At 47.3% G+C, this 24,503-nt stretch overlaps 1 protein-coding gene across 1 annotated transcript in view; it reads left to right on the top strand.

The window, feature by feature from the left end:
* Positions 1 to 24,503, top strand: part of rnf175 (ring finger protein 175) — a 73,647-nt gene that overhangs the window by 15,123 nt on the left and 34,021 nt on the right. Inside the window, exons 3-4 of the mRNA XM_038792033.1 lie at positions 293 to 434; positions 16,157 to 16,311. Of these exons, the coding sequence (XP_038647961.1) occupies positions 293 to 434; positions 16,157 to 16,311 (297 nt within the window). The remainder of the gene's footprint in view (positions 1 to 292; positions 435 to 16,156; positions 16,312 to 24,503) is intronic.

The raw sequence follows: 24,503 nt of genomic DNA, 5'->3' as shown, positions 1-24,503 counted from the left end.
TCACCCGAGGCTGGAATTGAACCCGGGTCCCTAGCGCTGTGAGGCAGCTGTGCTAACCACTATGTCACCTTACCGCCCATGAGATAAATGTGAAAAATTTCCAGATATGCAGGAAATTAAATCATTCTTTTGGAAACTTGAGGCCTTCCATAGGAATACAGTATTATCTAATTCATTTTCAAGTCGTCTTCAGATGAATATGCTTAAAACATTGTACTTAACAGCTTTTTTTCCCAAAACAATATACACACTTCAACATTAAAATTTTATTTTGCAACTTTCATTTTTGTAGACTACAACATGCCAAGATACATGCAAAACACCGTGGACATGAGGCAATGCATGCGGAAATGGTGCTTATTCTTATTGCCACCCTCGTAATAGCTCAGGTTGTGCTAGTCCAGTGGAAACAACGTCATTGTAGATCATATAATGTGAGTTTGACTGTTAACATTACAACTTCAAATCTATGAATTGTTGTTATACAAGCTTAAACAATCTGTTTATCTCAAATTAGTAGTTTTGCTGCCCAGACCAGTTGAAGTACTATATTAAAATTGGGGATAAGGCAAATTGCTTTGGCAGAGAAAAAGTGAGCTTTGTTGGCATTATTCTGCACTGTATCTGACCTAGAATGGACTAATGTTGCCATGTGATACCCAGCTTTGGCATCCTTCATCATGGTCACAAAAAGTTAACATAAGAACATAGGACTTGGGAGCAGGAGTAGGCCATTTTGCCCTTTGGGCCTGCTCCACTATCCAATAAAATCTTCGATGATCTGATTGTTATCTCAACTCCACATTCCTGTCTGCTCCCTCATAACCCCCGACTCTCTTGTCTATCAAAAATCTATCCAGCTCAGCCTTGAATATATTCCATGACCCAGCCTCCACTGCTTTCTGGAGAAATGAATTCCACAGACTAATGACCCTCAAGAGAGAAACAAATTCTCCTCCTCTCCATCTTAAAAGGGAGCCCTCTTATTTTTAAACTGTGTCCCCTCGTTCTAGTCTGTCCCACAAGAAGAAACATCTTCCCGGAATCCATCCTATAAACTCCCCTTAGATATGTTTTGATAAGATTACCTTTCATTGTTTTACAATCCAGTGGATATAGGCCCAACCTGTTCAGCCTTGCTTAATAAGATGAACCTTTGATCTCAGGAATGAGTCGAGTGACCCTTCTCTGAACTGCTAATGCAGTTATATCCTTTTCAAAATAAGGAGGCCACAACTGTACACGGTACTCCAGATGCGGTCTTACCAACATCCTTTACAGCTGCAGTAAAACCACCCCACTTTTATAATATATTCTCCTTGCAATAAATGACAATGTTGCATTTATCTTCCAAACCGCTTGCTGTACCTGAATACTAGCATTTTGTGATTCGTGTACTAGGACACACTTATTCCTCTGTACCACCAAGTTCTACAATCTCTCCACATTTAAATTGTATACTATTCTTCCTACCGGAGTGGACAAGTTCTCATTTCCCACATAAAACACCAGATACCAATTTTTTGCATTTCACCTAACCTATATCCCTTTGTGGACTTTACCGCTTGTTGAGAGATTACATTTTTACCTACCTTGGTGTCATTTGCAAATTTAGCTACCATACATTTGGTCCCTTCTCCAAATCATTGATCTAGATTGTAAATAGTTAAGGCCCCAACTCTGATCCCTGTGGTAGTCCACTAGTTATAGCCTGCTAACCCAAAAATGACCCAATTACCCCGATGTTCTGCTTCCTGTTAGTTAACCAATTCTACATCCACGCTAATATATTACACCCTACACCATGTGATCTTATTTTGAGTAGCAATCTTTGATATGGCACCTCATTAAATCCAAGAAGACCACATCTACAGGTTTCCCTTTATCCATGTTGTCTGTTACTTCCTTAAAGAACTTTAATAAATTAGTTGGAACATAATTTCCCTTTCACAAAACCATATTAACTCTACCTGATCTCATTACGATTTTCTAAGTATCCTGCTATAACTTCTGTAGGAATCTACCATGCGGTTTAAGTGTAGTCTCATATACACTTCAAAACTCAGAATTTAAGTTACACTTCTCGGATGCAAAATAAAAATATTTTATTGTGTCTATTGATTATAATTGAGAGACTAGATCTTCTTGCGGTTACAAATCAAATGTTCTCAAAAAGCCCTTGCCAGCAAAAGACTTTAAGATAAATAATTGGCTTAAACATTACAACAGATTTAACTTTCAAAATACAGCAACGGTTCTTTGCTCAAAGCAAAACAGCTTGCGCGAACTTCAAGAGTTAGAGTGGAAATATGATCCAGGACAGGGTGCTCTCGGGGGTGTGGGTTGGAGAGGGGAGGATCTCGGCAACGTACCAAGTGATGCAGGAGGAGGACGAGGCCTCGGTGGAGGAGCTGAAGCGTAAGTGGGAGGAGGAGCTGGGTGAGGAGATCGAGAAGGGGACATGGGCGGACGCCCTAGGGAGGGTGAACTCCTCCTCTTCTTGCGCGAGGCTCAGCCTCATACAATTTAAGGTGCTGCATAGGGCTCACATGACCGGGACAAGGATGAGCCAGTTTTTTGGGAGTGAGGACAGGTGTGTTAGGTGCTCAGGGAGTCCAGCAAACCATGCCCATATGTTCTGGGCATGCCCAGTGTTGGAGGAATTTTGGAAGGGTGTAGCAAGGACGGTGTCGAGGATGGTAGGATCCAGGGTGAAACCGGGCTGGGGGCTCTCAATATTTGGGGTTGCAGAGGAGCCGGGAGTGCAGGAGGCGAAAGAGGCCGGTATTCTGGCCTTTGCGTCCCTGGTAGCCTGGCGGAGGATTCCTTTTCAGTGGAAGGATGCGCGGCCCCTTAAGTAAAAGGTTAAGTAAAAGGTACAGAGTGATCCTGGATAGAAAATGGCTTCCCGAACCTCTATCTTTAAGGAAAATGGTATCAGCCTGACTCGATCTGTCCCTACCCCTGCAATGTGCTGATTGGCTTGGATGGGTTTCAAATGCATTTGGTTGGATGGTTAGTTGTCAATCATCAATGTGTAACATATATTCAGATATGTTGCATTTTTAGATGTTTATGTGTCGGAATGTGATATATTCTTTTAATCAATTCTAGTTTTCACTGGTTTATTGCTGACTGCGCCATTACCTGTATTCTGAACAATGGTGTGTTCATGTAGTCATGGCGACCTTGGGTATGGCTGCATACCTTTTGCTATTAGAACAATGGTCAGTTTATGATATAAGTTAAATGTTGCATAAGCTTTAGCTAGCTTTTGAATGTTTCAGATTCTGTGCTTTGCCACTGCAAATTCTGAAGCTGTGTGTTTTTGTAATAATTAAATCCATTTTAAAATGGATTTTAAACTGGGCTTTAGTATTTACATTAAAATGGTTAAATCAATTACCCTTTTACCTATCAGAAATAGCCAGTTCCCTTCAACTTCCTCAATATTTTTGTTTGATTTGATTTATTATTGTCACATGTATTAGTATACAATGAAAAGTATTGTTTCTTGCATGCTGCACAAACAATGCATACCGTACATAGGGAAGGCAGGAGAGACTGCAGAATATAATGTTACAGTTATAGCATGGTGTACAGAAAAGATCAACTTAATACGAGGTAGGTCCATTCAAAAGTCTGATGGCAGTAGGGAAGAAGCTGTTCTTGAGTTGGTTGGTACGTGACCTCAAGCTTTGGTATCTTTTTCCTGACGGAAGAAGGTGGAAGAGAGTATGTCCGGGGTGTGTGCGGTCCTTAATTATACTGGCTGCCTTTCTGAGGCAGCGGGAATTATAGATAGAGTCAATGGGTGGGAGGCTGGTTTGCGTGATGGACTGGGCTACATTCACAACCTTTTGTAGTTTCCTGCCATCTTGGGCAGAGCAGCCTCCACACCAAGCTGTGATACAACCAGAAAGAATGCTTTCTTTTTTTTAAAGTAATTTTTATTGAAATTTTTTAATAAAATATATAACAACAAACAGTAACAAACAACAATAAAACATAGTAAGCATAACACCCCCAAGACCGTAGCAACGCATATATCGAGCCCCCTCACCCCTCCCCAAACCCGGTAAACAAGAGAACTTGAAAATAAATTAAATTAAATAAACATAGTCAACACCGCCCCCCCCCCCACCCCCCACCTTTTTTTCTCCCCCCTGGGTTGCTGCTGCTGCTGACCTAGTTCCCTATCGCTGAGCCAGAAAGTCGAGGAAAGGCTGCCACCGCCAAAAGAACCCTTGTACCGATCCTCTCAGGGCGAATTTGACCTTCTCCAGCTTAATAAAACCCGCCACGTCATTGATCCAGGTCTCCACGCTTGGGGGTCTCGCATCCTTCCACTGTAGCAAGATCCTCCGCCGGGCTACTAGGGACGCAAAGGCCAAAACACTGGCCTCTCTCGCCTCCTGCACTCCCAGCTCCACCACAACCCCAAAAATCACGAGTCCCCAGCCTGGCTTGACCCTGGATCCTACCACTCTTGACACCATCCTCACCACCCCCTTCCAGAACTCCTCCAGTGCCGGGCATGCCCAGAACATATGGGCATGGTTTGCTGGACTCCCCGAACACCTGACACACCTGTCTTCGCCCCCAAAGAACCTACTCATCCTAGTTCCGGTCCTGTGGGCCCTATGCAGCACCTTGAATTGGATGAGGCTAAGCCGCGCACATGAGGAGGAAGAGTTAACCCTCTCCAGGGCATCCGCCCATGTCCCATCCTCGATCTGCTCCCCCTCCCACTTAGCCTTTAGCTCCCCTACTGACGCCTCCTCCACCTCTTGCACTACCTTGTAGATATCAGATATCTTCCCATCCCCGACCCAGACCCCCGAAAGCACCCTGTCCCTCACCCACCTCGCGGGCAGCAAAGGGAATCCCTCCACCTGCCGCCTAGCAAACGCCTTTACCTGCAGGTACCTGAACATGTTCCCCGAGGGGAGCTCAAATTTCTCCTCCAACTCCCCCAGGCTCGCAAACCTCCCATCAATGAACAGGTCACTCAGCTTTCTGATGCCCGCTCTGTGCCACCCCAGGAACCCCCCATCAATTTTCCCCGGGACGAACCGATGGTTCCCCCTTAGCGGAGCCTCCATTGAGCCCCCCCCTCCCCCCCCCCCCCCCCCCCCCCCCCCATGTTGCCTCCACTGCCCCCAAATCTTGAGGGTAGCCGCCACCACCGGACTCGTGGTATACCTCGTAGGAGGGAGTGGTAACGGCGCCGTTACCAGGGCCCCCAGGCTTGTGCCTCCACAGGACGCCATCTCCAACCTTTTCTATGCTGCCCCCTCCCCCTCCATCACCCACTTGCGCACCATCGACACATTGGCCGCCCAATAATACCCTGAGAGGTTGGGTAACGCCAGCCCCCACCATCTCTGCCCCGCTCCAAGAAGACCCTCTTCACCCTCGGGGTCCCATGCGCCCAAACAAAGCTCATGATGCTGCTAGTCACCCTCCTAGGCCCTAGGGATAAGGATGGGCAGGCACTGAAAAAGGAACAAGAACCTCAGGAGCACCGTCATTTTGACGGACTGCACTCTACCTGCCAGCGATAGCGGCACCATGTCCCACCTTTTAAATTCCTCCTCCATCTGCTCCACAAGCCTGGTAAAATTAAGCTTGTGGAGAGTCCCCCAACTCCAGGCCACCTGCACCCCCAAGAACCTAAAACTCTTCACTGCCCTCTTAAACGGGAGCCTACCAATTCCCTCCTCCTGATCACCCAGGTGCACTACAAACACCTCGCTCTTACCCAGATTCAGCTTATAGCCCGAGAAGCCCCCAAACTCAGCCAACAGCTCCATCACCCCCGGCATTTCCCCCCACTGGGTCCGCCACATACAGCAGCAGGTCGTCCGCATACAGCGATACCCGATGTTCCTCCCCACCCCGCACCAGACCCCTCCACCTCCCCGACTCCCTCAATGCCATAGCCAGAGGTTCAATTGCCAGTGCAAAAAGCAAGGGGGACAGAGGCGCCCATGCCTGGTCCCACGGTAGAACCTGAAGTTCTCTGACCTCCTTCCATTAGTAGCTGCACTCGCCATCGGGGCCTCATGGAGCAACCTCACCCATTTGATGAACCCCTCCCCAAATCCGAACCTCTCCAGCACCTCCCACAGGTACCGCCACTCTACTCTATCAAAGGCCTTCTCTGCATCTAGCGCCACCACTATCTCTGCCTCCCCCTCAACCGCCGGCATCATAATAACATTTAACAACCTCCGCATATTCGTGTTAAGCTGTCTTCCCTTGACAAATCCTGTCTGATCCTCATGCATCACCCCTGGCACACCGTCCTCTATCCTGGTGGCCAGGATCTTCGCCAGCAACTTAGCATCCACATTGAGGAGCGAGATTGGCCTGTATGATCCACACTGCAGGGGGTCCTTATCCTGCTTCAGGATCAAAGAAATCAGCGGCCGTGACATCGTCGGGGGGCAAAGCCCCCCCCCCCCCCCCCCCCCATTACTCATTGAAGGCCCGCACCAACAGGGGGCCCACCAGGTCCGCATACGTTTTATAAAATTCCACCGGGAGCCCATCCGGCCCCGGCGCCTTACCTGACTGCATTTGACCAATCCCCCTGACTAGCTCCTCCACCTCAATTGGCGCCCCCAGCCCCTCCACCAGCTTCTTCTGCACCTTTGGGAAACACAGCCTGTTAATAAAGCTCTCCATCCTTTCACACCTCATCAGCCAGCAACCCCACGTCCAGACGCCACAGCGGGCGCTGGTCCCGCGCTTCCCCCATCTCCAGATCGACCCAGTGCGGAGCATGGTCTGAAATTGCTATGGCCGAATACTCGGCATCCTGCACCCTCGGGATCAATCCCCTGCTCAGGACGAAAAAATCTATTCGGGAGTAAACCCTATGCACATGGGAGAAAAAGGAGTACTCCCTCGGCCGCCCAAACCTCCAGGGATCCACCCCTCCCACCTGGTCGATAAACCCCCTCAGCACCTTGGCCGCCGCCGGCCTCCTACCCGTCCTTGAACTGGACCGGTCCAATGGGGGATCCAGCACCGTGTTAAAGTCTCCCCCCATGATCAGGCCCCCTGCCTCCAGGTCCGGAATGCGGCCCAACATACGCCTCATAAAGCCAGCATCATCCCAATTCGGGGCATACACGTTTACCAGCACCACCACCTCTCCCTGCAACCTACCCTTCACCATAACAAATCTGCTCTCCTTGTCCGCCACCACCTCAGACGCCTTGAACGCCACCCTCTTCCCCACCAGAATCGCCACCCCTCGGTTCTTCGTGTCTAATCCTGAGTGGAAAACCTGCCCCACCCACCCCTTCCTCAACGAACCTGGTCCGCCACCTTCAAGTGGGTCTCCTGGAGCATAGCCACGTCCGCCTTCAGCCCCTTCAAATGAGAAAATACCCGAGCCCGCTTAACCGGCCCATTCAGACCCCTCATGTTCCAGGTGATCAGCCGGATCAGAGGGCCCCCCACCCCCCTCCCCCGCCGACTAGCCATAGCTCATCGACTGCTCGCCCCAGGCCAGCACACCCCGCCCGACCCGTTCCCCATGACGATACCGCCTCTCCTCTACCCCCCTGGCCCACACCAGCTCCTTCCTGGCCATTCCAGCAGCAACCCGGGTCCCCCCCCCCCCCCCCCCCCCCCCCCCCCCCCCCCACCCCAGGCTAGGACCCCTCCTAGCCGTGACGCACCCTCCATGGTACTTCTGTGAGTCTGCTGACCCCGGCAACTCCCGCCAAAACCCGATCCCTCCCGACATGGGGTCATGCCCCCTCCTGCCACTCCTCCTTGGCACCGCTCCAGCGTGGGAAAGAAACCATAGAGGCCACGGCCCCACCGCCAGCTCCACCCCTCCTGCCCCGCAGCGCGGGAAACCAGAGGAAAGCCCGCGCTTTCACACTGCCCCACCCCACCCTTCTGACGCAGCTCCCTGATTCCAGCTCCACCCCATCCCCCAGCCCCGTACAGAAAAAAAAACAAACCCGCAACATCCCCCACATAACACAAAACCATACCCAACAGAACCACCCGGAAACAGAGCAAGAACCAGCATAGATAAAACATATCAAAATGACAAAAACAGCAACAACCGTAGTACACAAGACCCCGCAGCCCCCAAACCCTAGTTTGAGTCCAGCTTCTCCGCCTGCACAAAGGCCCACACTTCCTCCGGGCACTCGAAGTAGTAATGCCGGTCCTTATATGTCACCCACAGACGCGCAGGCTGCAGCATTCCAAATTTAACCTGCTTGTTATCCCTCAAGCTCCACGGGCTGATGGAAGAACCCCGCCCCCACCAACGAATTCAGCATCGTGGCAACATAGGACGGTAGATCCAGCCCCTCCGCAAGGCCCAGGATCCTCAAATTCTTCCGCCTCGTGCGGTCTTGCCACTTTTTGTAAAGTGCCTCGTGCATCTCCACCTTCCCCACGAGGACCTCGGCCTCCTCCTCCCGATCAGCGGCCTGCTGCTGCAACTCCTGAATGGCTGCCCCCTGGGCTGTCTGGGTCTCAAGCAGCTTGCTGGTAGTCGCCTTCAGGGAGTCCAGTAACTCAGCCTTCCGCTAGTCAAAACAGCGCCGAAGAGCAGCTTGCTGCTCCTGGACCCACTGCCACCAATTCTCGGGTGCTCCGCCGGCCGCCATTTTGTCCTCCTTCCCCCGCTTTTTCTGGGGAGCTGCTGCTCCGGGGAATGTTCCTCCAAGCACCTTCCCCCACCGGGAATCGTCGAAACAGCACCGTTTGGGGCCCTAAAACAGGCCCGAAAGTCCTTTGATAGCGTGAGCTGCCGAACGTGCGGCTTAGCTCCGCATCACCGCAACCAGAAGTACAGAAAGAATGCTTTCTATGATGCATCTGTAGAAGTTGGTGAGGGTCGTAGCTGACATGCCACATTTGCTTAGTCTTCTGAAAAAGTAGAGTCGTTGGTGGGCTTTCTTAACTGTAGTGACAGCATAGGGGGGGACCAGGACAGACTGTTGGTGATCTGTACACCTAAAAACTTGAAGCTCTCGACCTTTTCTACTTCGTGCACATTGATGTAGACAGGGGCATGTTCGCCACTACGCTTCCTGAAGTCGATCACCTTCGTTTTGTTGACATTGAGGGAGAGATTATTGACGTTGCATCAGTTCACCAGATTCTCTATCTCATTCCTATACTCTGTCTTGTCATTGTTTGGAATCCAACCCACTACGGTGGTGTCATCAGCAAATTTGAAAATCGAGTTGATGGTGAATTTGGCCACACAGTCATAGGTGTATAAGAAGTACAGTAGGGGGCTGAGGACACAGCCTTGTGGGGCATTGTTGTTGAGGGTAATCGTGGAGGAGGTGTTTAGAATTTAGAACAGTACAGCACAGAACAGGCCCTTCGGCCCTCGATGTTGTGCCGAGCAATGATCACCCTACTCAAACTCACGTATCCACCCTATACCCGTAACCCAACAACTCCCCCTTAACCTTACTTTTTAGGACACTACGGGCAATTTAGCATGGCCAATCCACCTAACCCGCACATCTTTGGACTGTGGGAGGAAACCGGAGCACCCGGAGGAAACCCACGCACACACGGGGAGGACGTGCAGACACCGCACAGACAGTGACCCAACCGGGAACCGAACCTGGGACCCTGGAGCTGTGAAGCATTGATGCTAACCACTATGCTACCGTGCTGCCCAATGTTGTTGCCTATCTTTACTGATTGTGGTCTGTGGGTTAGAAAGTTCAGGATCCAGTCGCAGAGGGAGGAGCCGAGGCCAAGGCCACGGAGTTTGGAGATGAATTTTGTAGGAATGATGGTGTTGAAGGCTGAGCTCTGGTCAATAAATAGGAGTCTGGCATAGGTGTCTTTGTTATCTAGGTGTTCTACGGTAGAGTACAGGGCCATGGAGATGGTGTTTACTGTGGACCTGTTGCAGCGGTAGGCAAACTGTCGTGGATCAAGGCAATCTGGGAGGCTGGAGTTGATTTGTGCCATGACTAACCTTTTGAAGCACTTCATGATGATGGATGTCAGAGCTACTGGACGATAGTCATTAAGGCATGCTGTTTGACTTTTTTTTGGTACAGGGATGATGGTCGTCTTCTTGAAGCAATAATGGATTCTAGCAATTTCCCTATGACAGGTGTTGGGAAACCTGGTCTATAGTTTCCTGCTTTCTGCCTTCTATCTTTGCTTATTTTCAATCTGCTGGGACTCTTCCAGAATCGAAGAAATTTTGGAGGATTATAACCAACTGCTTCTACTATCTCTGTAGTGACTCTCCCCCAGGATACAGACCAGCTGGTCCTGGGGACTTGACAGCCTTTCGGTCTAGTAGTTTTCCCAGAACCCTTTCCCTGGTGATGGTGATTGTTTTAAGCTCCTCCCTTCCTTTCACTTCTTGATTTTCAAGCATCCTTGGAAAATTTTCCAAGTTTTCTGTACAATGAAGACAGACACTGAATATCCGTTTGATATTTCCGTAATTTCCTTGTTTCTCATTAGTAATTCTCAGATGCACTCTGGAGGACCAACACTCGCTTCCATTACTCTTCCTTTTTAAATACTTGTCGAAACTCTTACCACCTGCTTTATTTTTAGCTAACTTTCACTCATACTCCACTTTCTCCCTCTTTTTCAAGTCTTTCTTTGCTAGTTCTTAAAACCTGTCCAATCTTCTGACCTACAACTAATTCACAGAATTCTACAGTATTTATTTCAATTTGACACTATCCTTAACTTCCTTATTTAGCCATGGATGATGCATTCTTCTCGAAGAGCTTTCCTTTCTCATTGGGGTAAATCTTAAGAGTCATACAGCACAAAAAGAGACCCTTAAGCCCATCTTGTCTGTGTCAGCCATCAAGCACGTATCTATTCTAATCCCGTTTTCCAGCACCTAGTCTGTAGTTTTGTATGCTATGGCGTTTCAAGTGCTTGTTTAAATTATTCTTAGAGTGTTCCCTGTAAGAACACTATTCACGATGCCCTATGCTGTTCTTGCTCATGTATTTGCTCTGTTTGCTTTGTTTGGCCCCTTGTTCCGCACTGTAACCAATCACCGTTGTGTTGATGTACCATTTGTCAATGTTCTCTGTTGATTATTCTTGTGTCTACTATGTACGTACTGTGTACGTTCCTCGGCCGCAGAAAAATACTTTTCACTGTACTTCGGTACATATGACAATAAATCAAATCAAATGTCGTGAACAATATTAAACAGATAGTAAGAGTCTCAACAATTGTTTGCTGAGAGTTATTAAATATCTCCTTAAATGTCCACCTCTACATCTCCACTGCCATACCATTTAACCTAGTTTCCTGGTTCACTTTAGCCAACTTTGCCTGAGTACCCTTATAATTATCTTTATTTAGGTTAAAACACCTGTACTTCACGTTTCAAACTAATGTGAAATTCTGTCATATTATTACTACTGTCAGCTAGGTGCTCCTTTTGTTGTGAATTTATTGATTAATGCTGTCCCATTGCTCATGACCAGGTTTGAAATAACCTGCTGCCTGGTTCAATCCAGAACATATGCTCTCAGAAATTATCCCAAATACCATCTATGAGCTCATTTTCCAAGCGACTTTTGCCAATCTAATTTGTCCAGTCTCCATGAAGATGAAAGCCACACATGATTATTGCAGTGCTTTTTTGCATGCCCAATTTATTTCTTCCTGTATACTCTGTCCTACACCGAGACTATTGTTAGAGGGCTATAAACTACTCCCATAAGTAACATCTTACTGTTCCTATTTCTTAACTTAATCAAAACTGATTCTACATTTTGTTCTTTTGAGTTAAGGTCATCTCTGACTACTGTACCAATAACACCTTGAATTGACAGAGCTACCCCACCACCTTTTCCTTGCTTCCTGTCATTCTGCAATGTCAAAGCCCTTCAATTTCAGGTTCCAGCCTTCCCACCTTTCAACCATGTCTTTGTAATGGCTATCAAATCATACATATTTACTTATATCTGTGATAACTGTTTGTTCATCTTGTTATGAATGCTGCATACACTCAGACACAGAGCCTTTAACTCTGTTTTTTTTTACCATTTTTGCAATCACTTGCTTCATCTGCTGGTGCATTGTTATGTTTTGTATGCCATGTCCCTTCCTGCCACCTCTATAGTTATCCTTACTCAAATTGCTACCCTGCTCTGTTACCTTGTTTCTCTTTAATTTACCATATTGTATCTCACATCGCTTCCCCTTACTATTTCGCTCAAAGCTGTCTCTACTGCCCGAGTTATACGATTCACCAGAATATTAGTCCCAGTGCGGTTCAGGTGAAGACCATCCCAAAGGTATACCTCCTTTTTCCCAGTGCTGGTGCTAGTGCCCCATGAATTGAAAATATTTTCTTCCACATCAGTTTTTGAGTAATACATTTAAGTCTAATCTTATTTACCCTACTTCAATTCACTTGTGGCTCAGGTGCAATGGTTCAGTCCAGAGATTATTACCGTTATATTTTATTTTACTGCTCATAATCCCTAAGCAGAATTTTCATCTTGGTTCTATCTCACTGGTACCCTTGTGGACGACCACAACTGGATCCTCTCCACCTCGCATTGCAAGTTCCTCTCCAGTCGCAAATAGATGTCCCAAACCCTTGTACTGGACAGGCAACTCAGCCTCCAAGATTCCAGCTCTTGGCCAGAGAACTGTGTCTATCCTCTTGGCTATACTGTATCTTACTGCTACTACATTCCTACTCTCCTCCCCACCCCCAAACTTCAATGGCCTCCTGCACCATGCTGCCATGTTCTGTTTGCTCACCCAACCAAAAATATACTCAAATGTCATAAGTCTGTGGAAACAATTTTTTTTCTATTTGTATAATAAGGGTTTTATTGACTCCGTTTAAATCACATTTATAAAATCATTGGGTATTTTAAGCACATTTTTCACATTCATGATCAAATCATGACTATAACAAAAGGAAAATGGCCACAAGGGATCACAGTCTGGAATTTGACTTATGATCAAAACTTTAAGATTTGTTGGATTAATCTTGAAGTAGTAATGCATTTTCAAATGAGCTATGATAATGCACCTTGTTAACTGTATACATACCAGATTTTGTGTGAAAATAAACATATATGTTAGATGCAAACAATGTCCAATGGCAGCTATGAGCATGCATACACTAGATTTATAGTCATTAAAACATATAAAATGTTGCCACAGTTCCAGAGGACCATAGGCTGCTCTTCCCTTTTGAGAGCTGACTGATGGTGATTTAGCCTGAGGGTCACCACACTTCGGGCGAGGGGCAAGGTTGAGAAGGCGAGGCCTTCATGAATAGCCTCAGCCAGTACGAGAATTGAACCCGTGCCGTTGGCGTCGCTCCACACCATGAACCAGCCGTCCAGCCAATCCCCTAAATCTCATATAATCTCTGAAATACTCACAAAATAAAATTTCCATTTTTTTCCCCCCCATTTTGCTTGCTTTATAATTTGCACGTATAAATACCTAAAGAAACTCTGATTTGGTAACTTTAATAATGATCCTGTTCAAGTCTCCCTAGAGATAACAGGTGGCTGTAGACACGTTGCTAAAATGTACCTGCTCCTAAACTGAATTTGAACATAAAGATCCAATTCGGATCATCTGTTATGTTTTGTTGTTACTAATGATTTTAATAGGAGCAGCCTGTTCATATTTTGGTAATTTTCATAAGGTTTTGTGCAGCTGCCACACAGACAAACTTGTAATGATAATGGTGTGAAGCGTAGATCTTGATTTATGTGCAGTTTGGTACTCAGATTTCAGTTGCATTGTAATCTAAGATGGCTACTGCTATCATGAGGTTAATGGATAGTTTATTTTGGTTGTTGTGATGCACTAACTGCTGTTATAGCATGGCTTTCCACAATCACGTAGATACCCCAGTTTTTAACAAGTAATTTCAATTAGTTTTCGTAAAAAAATGGCACTTTAATTCTTGCTTTGAAATCTAGTAATAAAAGGAACAGGCTTACTTAATGGAGAGGAAATTGGGGGAGAATGCCATCTTATTTTCAGACTTTTCTGTATAGTAATAATTGCTGCCATTTAACATAAGAATTATTGCAAAGCTGTACGGTAGTAAAATTGTGTGGCCCGTGGCAAACTGTGACCTGGCAGATTGCAGACTTCACTCTCAGGCACTGTAAATTGTAAAACAATTTTTTTGAGTGTTCCTTGACTTTTAAATTGTAAACTCTTTATAAACGAAAAGGGGCAGAAAAAGTCAGAAAACATTAATTTTAAATACGTGTGGTATTTGATGAACCCTGTTAACTAAATTAGTATTATGTTTGGTGCAAAATGAAGTAGGGATAATAGAAGAGAAATCTCATTATCATCTTATTAACCCATGGTTTACTGATCATTTAGCATATAAAGGTTAACGTTAAGCAATTAAAAATGTGAATCACAGCTGTTATTTATGTCTGCGCACTAGCCGTACTGTAAATTCAGTCAAGTTTATGAACTTCATTTGCAAGACAAGCCAGACCAAAAATCGGTAGTGATGAATTAAATATCCTGCTGCCTTCTAATTATTTAGACCCCCACTTTAGCATTTGCTTGAGGTCCAGGTCCTGTTTAGCTCATTTAAGCCTTTTAATGAGAAAAACATTTAGCCTTCGGGCAACAGTCTGATTTGTCAGGAAATTCCATGGGATATGATGTATGGATAAGTAAAATTTGTGCTAATATAATCCAGATGGTAATGGTGCCATTAAACAATAAAGTAGATGATGTGTTTTTCTATATCCAGATGTTGACTGTACCAGCACCAGTATTATTAAGAGTGCAGACGCACAACTGTGTCTTGTTTTATCAAATGACTACTGAATTTTGCACAGTCCAGCAGGATAGCATGTCCACAATACTTCAGTTGTTTTGGAAATGCTTATTGCTATTTTTCTGGATTCTATTGTATTATTGCTGTATTCCATAAAATAGTTGAAATAAATTTGTGATAACCTAATTCACTTCTCAGGATTATGGTGTGAAATAAATTAGGAAATCTATTAGTCAGGGATTTCCAATCAACTTCCTGAATGAGAATCTCGATCTTGATCAAAAAAGAAAAGTCCACTTTTATGTGATTTTAATTTCAGAAGTTGTTTGTTTTCCCTTCCAATTAATATAGTTTTTAAACGGATCAGCTCCTAGAAATGGAGTTGTTATTCTACAATTAACTTCAGAAATAGCATCAACAGCATTTGATCCACACTTAGTCCAGATCTGAGCATAGAATGTGGTATAATCTATTAAATGTTTTTTATTGATTCAGAAGAAATGTAAAATCTCTTGCCCCAAAATGTTCCAGTTTTTCTGATGCAGACTAATGTTCAAAAGTACAAAATTGTGAGGGAAAGAGATAGGATGGACAGGATAAAATGTTTCCCTTAGTGGAGAATTCTAGAAGCTGGGGACATAAATTCAAGAAAACTGGCAGGTGTAGAGGGGACATGAGAAAAATATTTTTTACGTAGAGGGTAATAGGAACCTGTAATCCACTGCCTGAGTTGGTGGTAGAGGCAGAGACCCTAAACTCTTTTAAAAGGTACCTGGATCTGCACCTTATGTGCTCTAAGCTACAGGGCTAGAGGCCAGGTTCAGGAAGGTGGGGTTGGAAAGGGCCCCTGAGTGTCCTCAGGCTGGCATGGGCGAGATGGGCTGAATGGCCTCCTTCTGTGCTGTAACTTTTCTATGATTCTAAGTGTAACCCAATGTTAAAATAATATCTATATTGGAGTATTGAAATTTTTTCACCAAAGATTGATTCTTTTAGACAGTAATTAATTAATCAGCAAAGGACTCAATTTTTAAATGGAGTTCAATGAATTGTGATTTATATTTACATTACACCAACAGGCTAGCAGTATGTTTATCAGCATTTAGATCATAGATCTTCTATTTTATTTTTAATTCAAATTCCTGATTAACTTCACCGCAAGGTGAAAATTCTGACCTTGACATTGTCTTACTATAAATATAATGGCAGGGTAAAGCTGGATCATTAAACATATATCTAATTTGTCAGCTATGAAAATAAACGGCATTTACTAACTTTGTTTTATTTAATGATGATATGTAGAAATTGTGCTGTAGGCAGATAAATGTTCATAATGAACTTTTGCATTTTCTTTGACAGCTGGTCACCTTGCTCCAGATGTGGATTGTTCCTTTATATTTCACAGTAAAACTTTACTGGTGGCGCTTTCTCTCCACATGGGGGATGTTCTCTGTTATTACCAGTTATGTCATCTTCAGAGCTACCCGTAAACCCCTTTCTCAAAGAACACCACGGTATGTACTCGAGTGAGAATTGGGTCTTTTTCACTATTCATTTGTTCTGCCTTAGGAATTCTGGGTTGTGTGGCTAAGATAGTGAGAAATTTATATTTAACACTGATAAGTAATAGGCAGATGCAGTTTTATTGCACATCTAGGGCATGTCTCAATCCCTCATGGAATTATTTGACATCTGCATTGAGTATTCATGAGCTGTTTATTGTTAACACAAATAGCTTCCTTGAGGAATTTTTAATTTAATCTGTATATAGTTTTAAATTATTCTTTACAACTGCTTAATCATCAAAAATAGTACAAAAATGCAATCTCCGTTGTTTGTAAAGTACCATGCATGAAATCAACATTAAGTGTGTTAGAATCCCACATGCGACTCCTATTTTAATAATCTTTATTGTCACAAGTAGGCTTACATTGCAATTAAGTTACTGGAAAGCCCCTAGTCGCCACATTCCAGCGCCTGTTCAGGTACACAGAGGGAGAATTTAGATTGTCCAAATTGCCTAACAGCACTTCTTTCGGGACTAGTGGGAGGAATCCGGAGCACCCGGAGGAAACCCACGCAGACACGGGGAGAACGTGCAGACTCCGCACAGACAGTGACCCAGTCGGGAATGGAACCTGGGACCCTGGCGCTGTGAAGCCACAGTATTAACCACTGTGCTACCGTGCTTCCCTTATTTACTCTATTTTTATTGCAAATGTATGCACCTACATTTTCAGAATCTAATTCTGTACCTTGTATTTTAACTTCATGAGAGTATTCACAATTTATGCTCTCAAAACTTAAGTGGAACAGTCCAAACCCCTAAACTTTGACAGTTTGATTGAACCAAGTTGTATTCCTTTGTTAGCTTCTTTCCGTAAAATAGAACCTTGTGGCGCATTCCTCCAGTCACTTGGTTAATATATGTGAGCATCACAAAATCTTCTTAACGTGCTTTCACTGAAAGCCTGCCACTATGATTTGATTTATAACAGCATGTGTGTGTTTGCATTTGTATACATTCCGAGATACTGTTCTGAGTTAAAGGATATGTAACTTGCGAGCAATAGGGAGTTTTATGTTGTATAGACACGGACATCTCAGACACTGATTTACAGTGACTAAATAAATCATGTTCTGTTCTAATCCTCCAGCCCTACAATCCTCCAAGAACTTGTGTTCCTCAAACCTTGGCCTCTTGCACACCCCCACTTAATTTGGCCCACACCACAGCCTTCTAGGCATAGGAACAAATGAAATAGGATCAAGAGTAGACTCTATGACTTTAACCTGCTCAGCTATTCACGAACATCATGGCTGATCTTCAACCTTACTAAAATTATTCTGAAACAATGCCAAATAGCTGGCCATAAGTGGAAACAATTTGCTCAAGTTAAAGTATAGAGAATAACCATCCAGGAAGGTCGTGATCAAAATAATAAAATCTACTTGAAGTAATTTTAATTTCAGAAGTTATTTGTTTTTTCTTCCAATTTTTCAGTCAGTTTTTAAATTGATCAGCTTCTGCAGATGGAATATACGCCAATTACTTCATAAACGTCATCAACAGCATTTGATTTACATATAGTTCTGATTTGGGCATAGAATGTGTTACAATCTATAAAGTGCTTTTACTGATTCAGAGGAAATGTAAACTCCTTTGCCCCAAAAGATTTCAGTTTTGGCACGTTACAGCCTTCTGAACTTAATATTGAGTTCAACAACTTCAGACTGCAGACTCTCCCCTACACCTTCACCCCATTTGTTTCTTATCAATTTATTTTCATTTCTTCCAGCGATCTGTTTTTCCCTCACCATTGTCTCCCCTACCCCCACTCCAACATAGTACGGTCATCTGTTCCTTGTTCCAGATTATTCCTTTGTTCTGCCATTAACACTTTCTGATCTCTGAATGTACTTTGTTCTGCCATCAATATATTCTGATCTCTTGTGCCACTAACAGCATCCTTCTTAGCCATGATCGCCACCATTTACATTCTTCTGTCTTTTTGTCCACAACACTTTTGTCAATCTCTCCCTAGCCTCCATCTATTGCTGGCCCTTTATCCAGCCCCCATTGCCCCCCCCCCAACAGTATAAATCTCACAGTTCTCTCGCTTTGACGAAGCGTCATTCAGACTCAATGTTGGCTCCATTCTCCCCCCACAGATGCTGTCAGATCTGCTGAGATTTTCCAGTATTTTCTGTTTTTTCAGATTCCAACATCCGCAGTAATCTGCTTTTATACCAGTTTTCTGGTGTTCATGAAATCACTTTTTTTACATGGACTGAAGTTCAGAAGTACAAATTTATCCCCATGATAAAATAATACAATAATCTTTTATTGTCACAAGTACAAAGTTACTGTGAAAAGCCCCTAGTCACCACATTCCGGCGCCTGTTCGGGGAGGCCGGTACAGGAATTGAACCCGTGCTGCTGGCCTTGTTCTGCATTACAAACCAGCTGTCCAGCTGTGGTATTGAAATGCTAGGAGAGTTGCTCATTCGGAGAGCTGATGCAGACACAATGAGCCAAACGGCCACCTCCTACACCGTTCCAATTCTGTGATTCTGAATAGCAAAGTTTGATTCAAAGAACAATACAGCACAGGAACAGTCCCTTCGGCCTTCCAAGCTTGTACCAGTCATGATACCACCCTTGGTCTAAACCCTCAGCACTTTCTCATGCCGTATCCCACTATATCCACTGTGGTGAATGAGATTCACGCGGTATTATAAGTTACCAATGTCACACTGTTCCCATTGTATATATGTACCGATATTGTAAGTGCAGTTGCACTACCTGACCACCAGGGGGAGTAGCTCTGGGGGTACTCGAGAGTTTGTACTGGGCCCCCCCTTGGCTCCGCCCAGAACTCCTCCCCCTGGAGCTGCTGTATAAAGATCCGTGCCACAGAGCCAGCCGGCCAGTTCATCGAAAGTTCAACGGCGAACAGGCTGGCTCTGTTGTAAGTATATTAAAACCGCTACAGTAGTCCCCCTTTATAACGCGGGTGTTGGGGTCCAAGACAGCCACCCGCGTTGCATCCGAGCCGCGGATATCCACGATGGGGGTTTTTAATTTATTTAAAAATCTATGCTAGCGCTTCCCATTGAGAGTCTACGGGGGGCGGGGGGAGAGGTCAGACCTCCGTAGACTCCCAATGGGAAGCGCTAGCATAGATTTTTAAATAAATTTAAAACCCCCATCGTGGATCTAATTAAAACAGTGTCAATTTCAGCGGCCGGCTCACTTTGATCCGGAGAGGGAAGCTGCTCTCTCACTGAAACAATCAGCCGGCCGCTGAAATTGACACTGTCGGCTGCTCTCTCCCTCCAATCCAACTTTTAAGTTTTAATGTTTCTGATTGGAGGGAGAGAGCAGCCGGCAGTGTCAATTTCAGCGGCCGGCTGATTGTTTCAGTGAGAGAGCAGCTTCCCTCTCTGGATCAAAGTGAGCCGGCCGCTGAAATTGACACTGCCGGCAGATTGGAGGGAGAGAGCAGAGAACACAGGAGGAGGTCATACGGGCCTCTGCAAGACCAGCATGGTCTCACATCGCCCCTCCCCTCTGTAGTTAGGGTTCAGGCTGTGGCTGCTGGGGTACAGGCTGTGGCTGCTGGGGTACAGGCTGTGGCTGCTGGGGTACAGGCTGTGGCTGCTGGGGTACAGGCTGTGGCTGCTGGGGTACAGGCTGTGGCTGCTGGGGTACAGGCTGTGGCTGCTGGGGTACAGGCTGTGGCTGCTGGGGTTCAGGCTGTGGCTGCTGGGGTTCAGGCTGTGGCTGCTGGGGTTCAGGCTGTGGCTGCTGGGGTACAGGCTGTGGCTCCTGGGGTACAGGCCGTGGCTGCTGGGCTTCAGGCTGTGGCTGCTGGGGTACTGTGGCTGCTGGGGTTCAGGCTGTGGCTGCTGGGGTGCAGGCCGTGGCTGCTGGGGTGCAGGCCGTGGCTGCTGGGGTGCAGGCCGTGGCTGCTGGGGTGCAGGCCGTGGCTGCTGGGGTGCAGGCCGTGGCTGCTGAGGTACAGGCTGTGGCTGCTGGGGTACTGATTGGAGGGAGAGAGCAGCGGGCAGTGTCAATTTCAGCGGCCGGCTGATTGCTTCAGTGAGAGAGCAGCTTCCCTCTCCGGATCAAAGTGAGCTGGCCGCTGAAATTGACACTGCCGGCTGCTCTCTCTCCCTCCAATCAGAAACATTAAAACTTAAAAGTTGGATTGGAGGGAGAGAGCAGCGGCAGTGTCAATTTCAGCGGCCAGCTCACTTTGATCCGGAGAGGGAAGCTGCTCTCTCACTGAAGCAATCAGCCAGCCGCTGAAATTGACACTGCCGGCTGCTCTCTCCCTCCAATCCAACTTTTAAGTTTTAATGTTTCTGATTGGAGGGAGAGAGCAGCCAGCAGTGTCAATTTCAGCGGCCGGCTGATTGTTTCAGTGAGAGAGCAGCTTCCCTCTCCGGATCAAAGTGAGCCGGCCGCTGAAATTGACACAACTGACAGTTGGGGTCCATAAGCCCCCCCGTGGTATATCGCGAACCGCGGTATTGCGGAGCGTGGTATAACGGGGGACTACTGTATTCTAATCCTACAAGCACGTGTCCGTAGAATTGATGGTTCCATCAATTTAATAGACTTACGAAACAGTCAAAGTAAATCATGGAAGCAGCCCTCAAGCCGGACGCCTAGAACTCGACCCGCAGGATGCAGAGGCTAAAGAAATTTTCTCTCACTGGCTGAGATGTTTTAAGGCCTACCTGGCAGAAGCCAGCACCGCTGAAACAACGGAGAAACAAAAGCTCAGCCTACTGCACGCGAGGGTAAGCCACAGAATCTCCACACAGCTAAACCCGGCCGGTTCTTACACCGCAGCGCTGGCGATATTGGACAAAATGTACGTTATGCCCGTTAACGAGGTTTATGCACGCCAAGTGTTTGCGACTTGCCGTCAGCAGCTTACAGAAACGCTAGCCGAGTTTGTACATGAACTGAACAATCTCTCTAATGACTGTAATTATCAGGCCGTTACCGCGGCTGAACATAGGGAGCTTGCTGTGCGGGTCGTTTTCGTAGCGGGCGTTAGATCGAACTATGTGCGCCAAAGACTGCTAGAAAAGGGGGCCCAGGACTTAGACACCACTATGGAAGTCTCCTTCCGCAGCCTCACCTCGTTTCCCGCGGACCCCGCTACCTCATCATGGGCCCCCGACCAACAACTCCCGCAGGCCTGTGCCGCACGGCCCCCCAGCTACCGCGCTGCCAAGGCCAGTCACTCTGCTGCCCCAGCCAGCTACTCAGCTGCCCCAGCCTGCCATTTCTGTGGACAAAGCCAGCACCCGCGGCAGCACTGCCCAGCCCGATCCGTGACCTGCAGCAGTTGCGGGAAGAAAGGCCACTATGCCAGAGTGTGCCTCGCGAAAAGGGCCCCAGTTTCTAACTCCCCAGTAGAGAGAACAAATCGCTCCCAGCACCAGCGGTCCCGCGGGGCCCGAAACGCTGCGGCCTATGCCCCGACTCCGCCCCCTCCCGCCACCTGCGATCCATGGGGCCGCCATCTTGGAAAACCCCCACCATGCGGCCGGCCACATGCGACTTATGGGGGCCGCCATCTTGGACGCCATCTTCCTCGCCGCTCACCAAGTGCGATCCACGGGCCCCATCTGCATCTCCATGCTCAGATAGCTCATCAGAAGACTACGACTTCCCCGGGCACTCATCACGTAGCCCGCAACTCAGCGCAGCGATCCTCCATCAAGCTCGCCAGAACGTACCGGCATCTACTCGACCGGACGCCCACTTGGAAGACTACGACTTCCCCGGGCAGCCATCACTCGGCCCGCAACTCAACGTGGTCACCCTAGATCAATCCCGCCCCAAGCACTTACGAAGTTCGATGGCAGAGGTCCAGATCAACGGGTACAGCACGCCATGCCTCTTTGACTCCGGGAGCACCGAAAGCTTCATACACCCAGAGCTGGTAAGATGCTGTTCGCTTCCTATTTTTCCTGTGAGCCAAACTATCGCCCTCGCTTCGGGCTCCCACTCAGTCCAAATCCAAGGACGCACCGTCGCTACACTCACAATTCGAGGCGCTAGTTATTCGAAATTTAAACTTTATGTCCTGCCCGACCTCTGCGCGCCACTCTTATTAGGCCTGGATTTTCAGTGCAACCTCAAGAGCCTCGCCCTCAGCTTCGGCAGGCCCCTGCCCCCACTCACTATCTGCAGCCTAGCCACGCTGCGCATCTCCCCCCTCCTCTCTTCGCCAATGTCACTCCAGATTGCAAACCAGTAGCTACCCGCAGCAGGCGATACAGCCTACAGGATAGGGTCTTTATCCGATCGGAGGTCCGACGGCTGCTCAGTGAGGGGATCATAGAGGCCAGTAATAGTCCCTGGAGAGCTCAGGTGGTGGTCGTCAAGACCGGGGAAAAATTTTGCATGGTCGTCGGCTATAGTCAGACCATAAATCGCTTTACGCTCCTAGACGCGTATCCCCTCCCCAGAATTGCAGACATGGTTAACCAGATCGCCCAATATCGGCTATTTTCCACGGTGGATCTGAAGTCTGCATAGCACCAGCTCCCAATCCGCCCGGAGGACCGCCACCACACGGCATTCGAGACCGATGGCCGGCTCTTCCATTTCCTCCGGGTTCCCTTCGGCGTCACTAACGGGGTTTCGGTGTTCCAACTAGCAATGGACCGAATGGTAGACCAGTACGGGCTGCGGGCCACGTTTCCGTATCTGGACAATGTTACCATCTGCGGCTATGACCAGCAGGACCACGACGCCAACCTCCACCGTTTTCTCCAAACGGCACAGAAATTAAACCTCACTTATAACAAGGAGAAATGCGTTTTCCGCACAAACAGACTGGCCATCCTCGGCTACGTCGTGGAGAACGGCGTCCTGGGCCCAGACCCGGACCGTATGTGCCCCCTCTTAGAACTCCTCCTCCCTCATTGCCCCAAGGCCCTCAAACAGTGCTTGGGGTTCTTTCCATACTACGCCCAGTGGGTCCCTCAATATGCGGACAAAGTCCGCCCGCTCTTTAAGGCCACACGATTTCCCCTGTCAGCTGAGGCGCGCCAGGCCTTCAACTGCATCAAGGAGGACATCGCCAAAGCAGCCATGCGGGCGGTGGATGAATCCACTCCCTTTCAGGTTGAGAGCGACGCCTCAGAGGTAGCTCTAGCAGCCACTTTAAATCAGGCAGGGAGGCCCGTTGCATTTTTCTCCCGTACCCTATCCGCTTCAGAACTCTGACACTCCTCAGTCGAGAAGGAAGCGCAAGCCATCGTGGAGGCTGTCCGACACTGGAGGCACTATCTCACAGGTAGGAGGTTCACCCTCATCACCGACCAACGATCGGTTGCCTTTATGTTTGACAACTCGCAAAGGGGCAAAATAAAAAACGATAAAATCCTTTGGTGGAGGATCGAACTCTCCACCTATAGTTATGATATTAAATATCGACTGGGGAAGCTCAACGAGCCCTCGGATGCCCTATTCCACGGGACATGCGCCATCCACGATGACCTCTGCCATCCAAGGGTCACCCGGCTCGCCCACTACATCAGAGCCCGAAACCTGCCTTTCTCCAACGAGGAGGAAAAAGCGGTCACCAGGGACTGCCCGATCTGTGCAGTGTGCAAACCGCACCTCTATAGACCAGACAGGGCCCACCTGGTCAAGGCTTCTAGGCCCTTTGAACGCCTTGCGATCGATTTCAAAGGGCCACTCCCCTCCACTAACAAGAAAATTTATTTCTTCAACGTCATAGACGAGTTCTCCCGATTCCCCTTCGCCATCCCATGCCCCGATATGACCTCCTACACAGTCATTAGGGCCCTGCATCGTGTCTTCACCCTGTTTGGTTTCCCCAGCTACGTACACAGTGACCGGGGTTCGTCCTTTATGAGCGACGAGCTGCGTCAGTACCTGCTCGACAAGGGCATCGCCTCGAGCAGGACTACCAGCTACAACCCCAGGGGGAACGGGCAGGTGGAGAGGGAGAACGCGATGGTCTGGAAGACCGTCCTACTGACCCTCCGGTCTAGAAAACTCCAAGTCTCCCGATGGCAAGAAGTCCTCCCAGACGTGCTCCACGCAATTAGGTCACTCCTCTGTACAGCGACCAATCAAACCCCTCACGAGCGGCTCTTCATTTTTTCTAGGGGCACTACCACGGGGGTCTCACTTCCAGCGTGG

This window comes from Scyliorhinus canicula, chromosome 3 (assembly GCF_902713615.1).
Source record: "Scyliorhinus canicula chromosome 3, sScyCan1.1, whole genome shotgun sequence".
Taxonomy (NCBI): domain Eukaryota; kingdom Metazoa; phylum Chordata; class Chondrichthyes; order Carcharhiniformes; family Scyliorhinidae; genus Scyliorhinus; species Scyliorhinus canicula.
The sequence above is the reverse complement of the archived record's forward strand: the minus strand, read 5'-3'. Positions and strand labels throughout refer to the sequence as shown.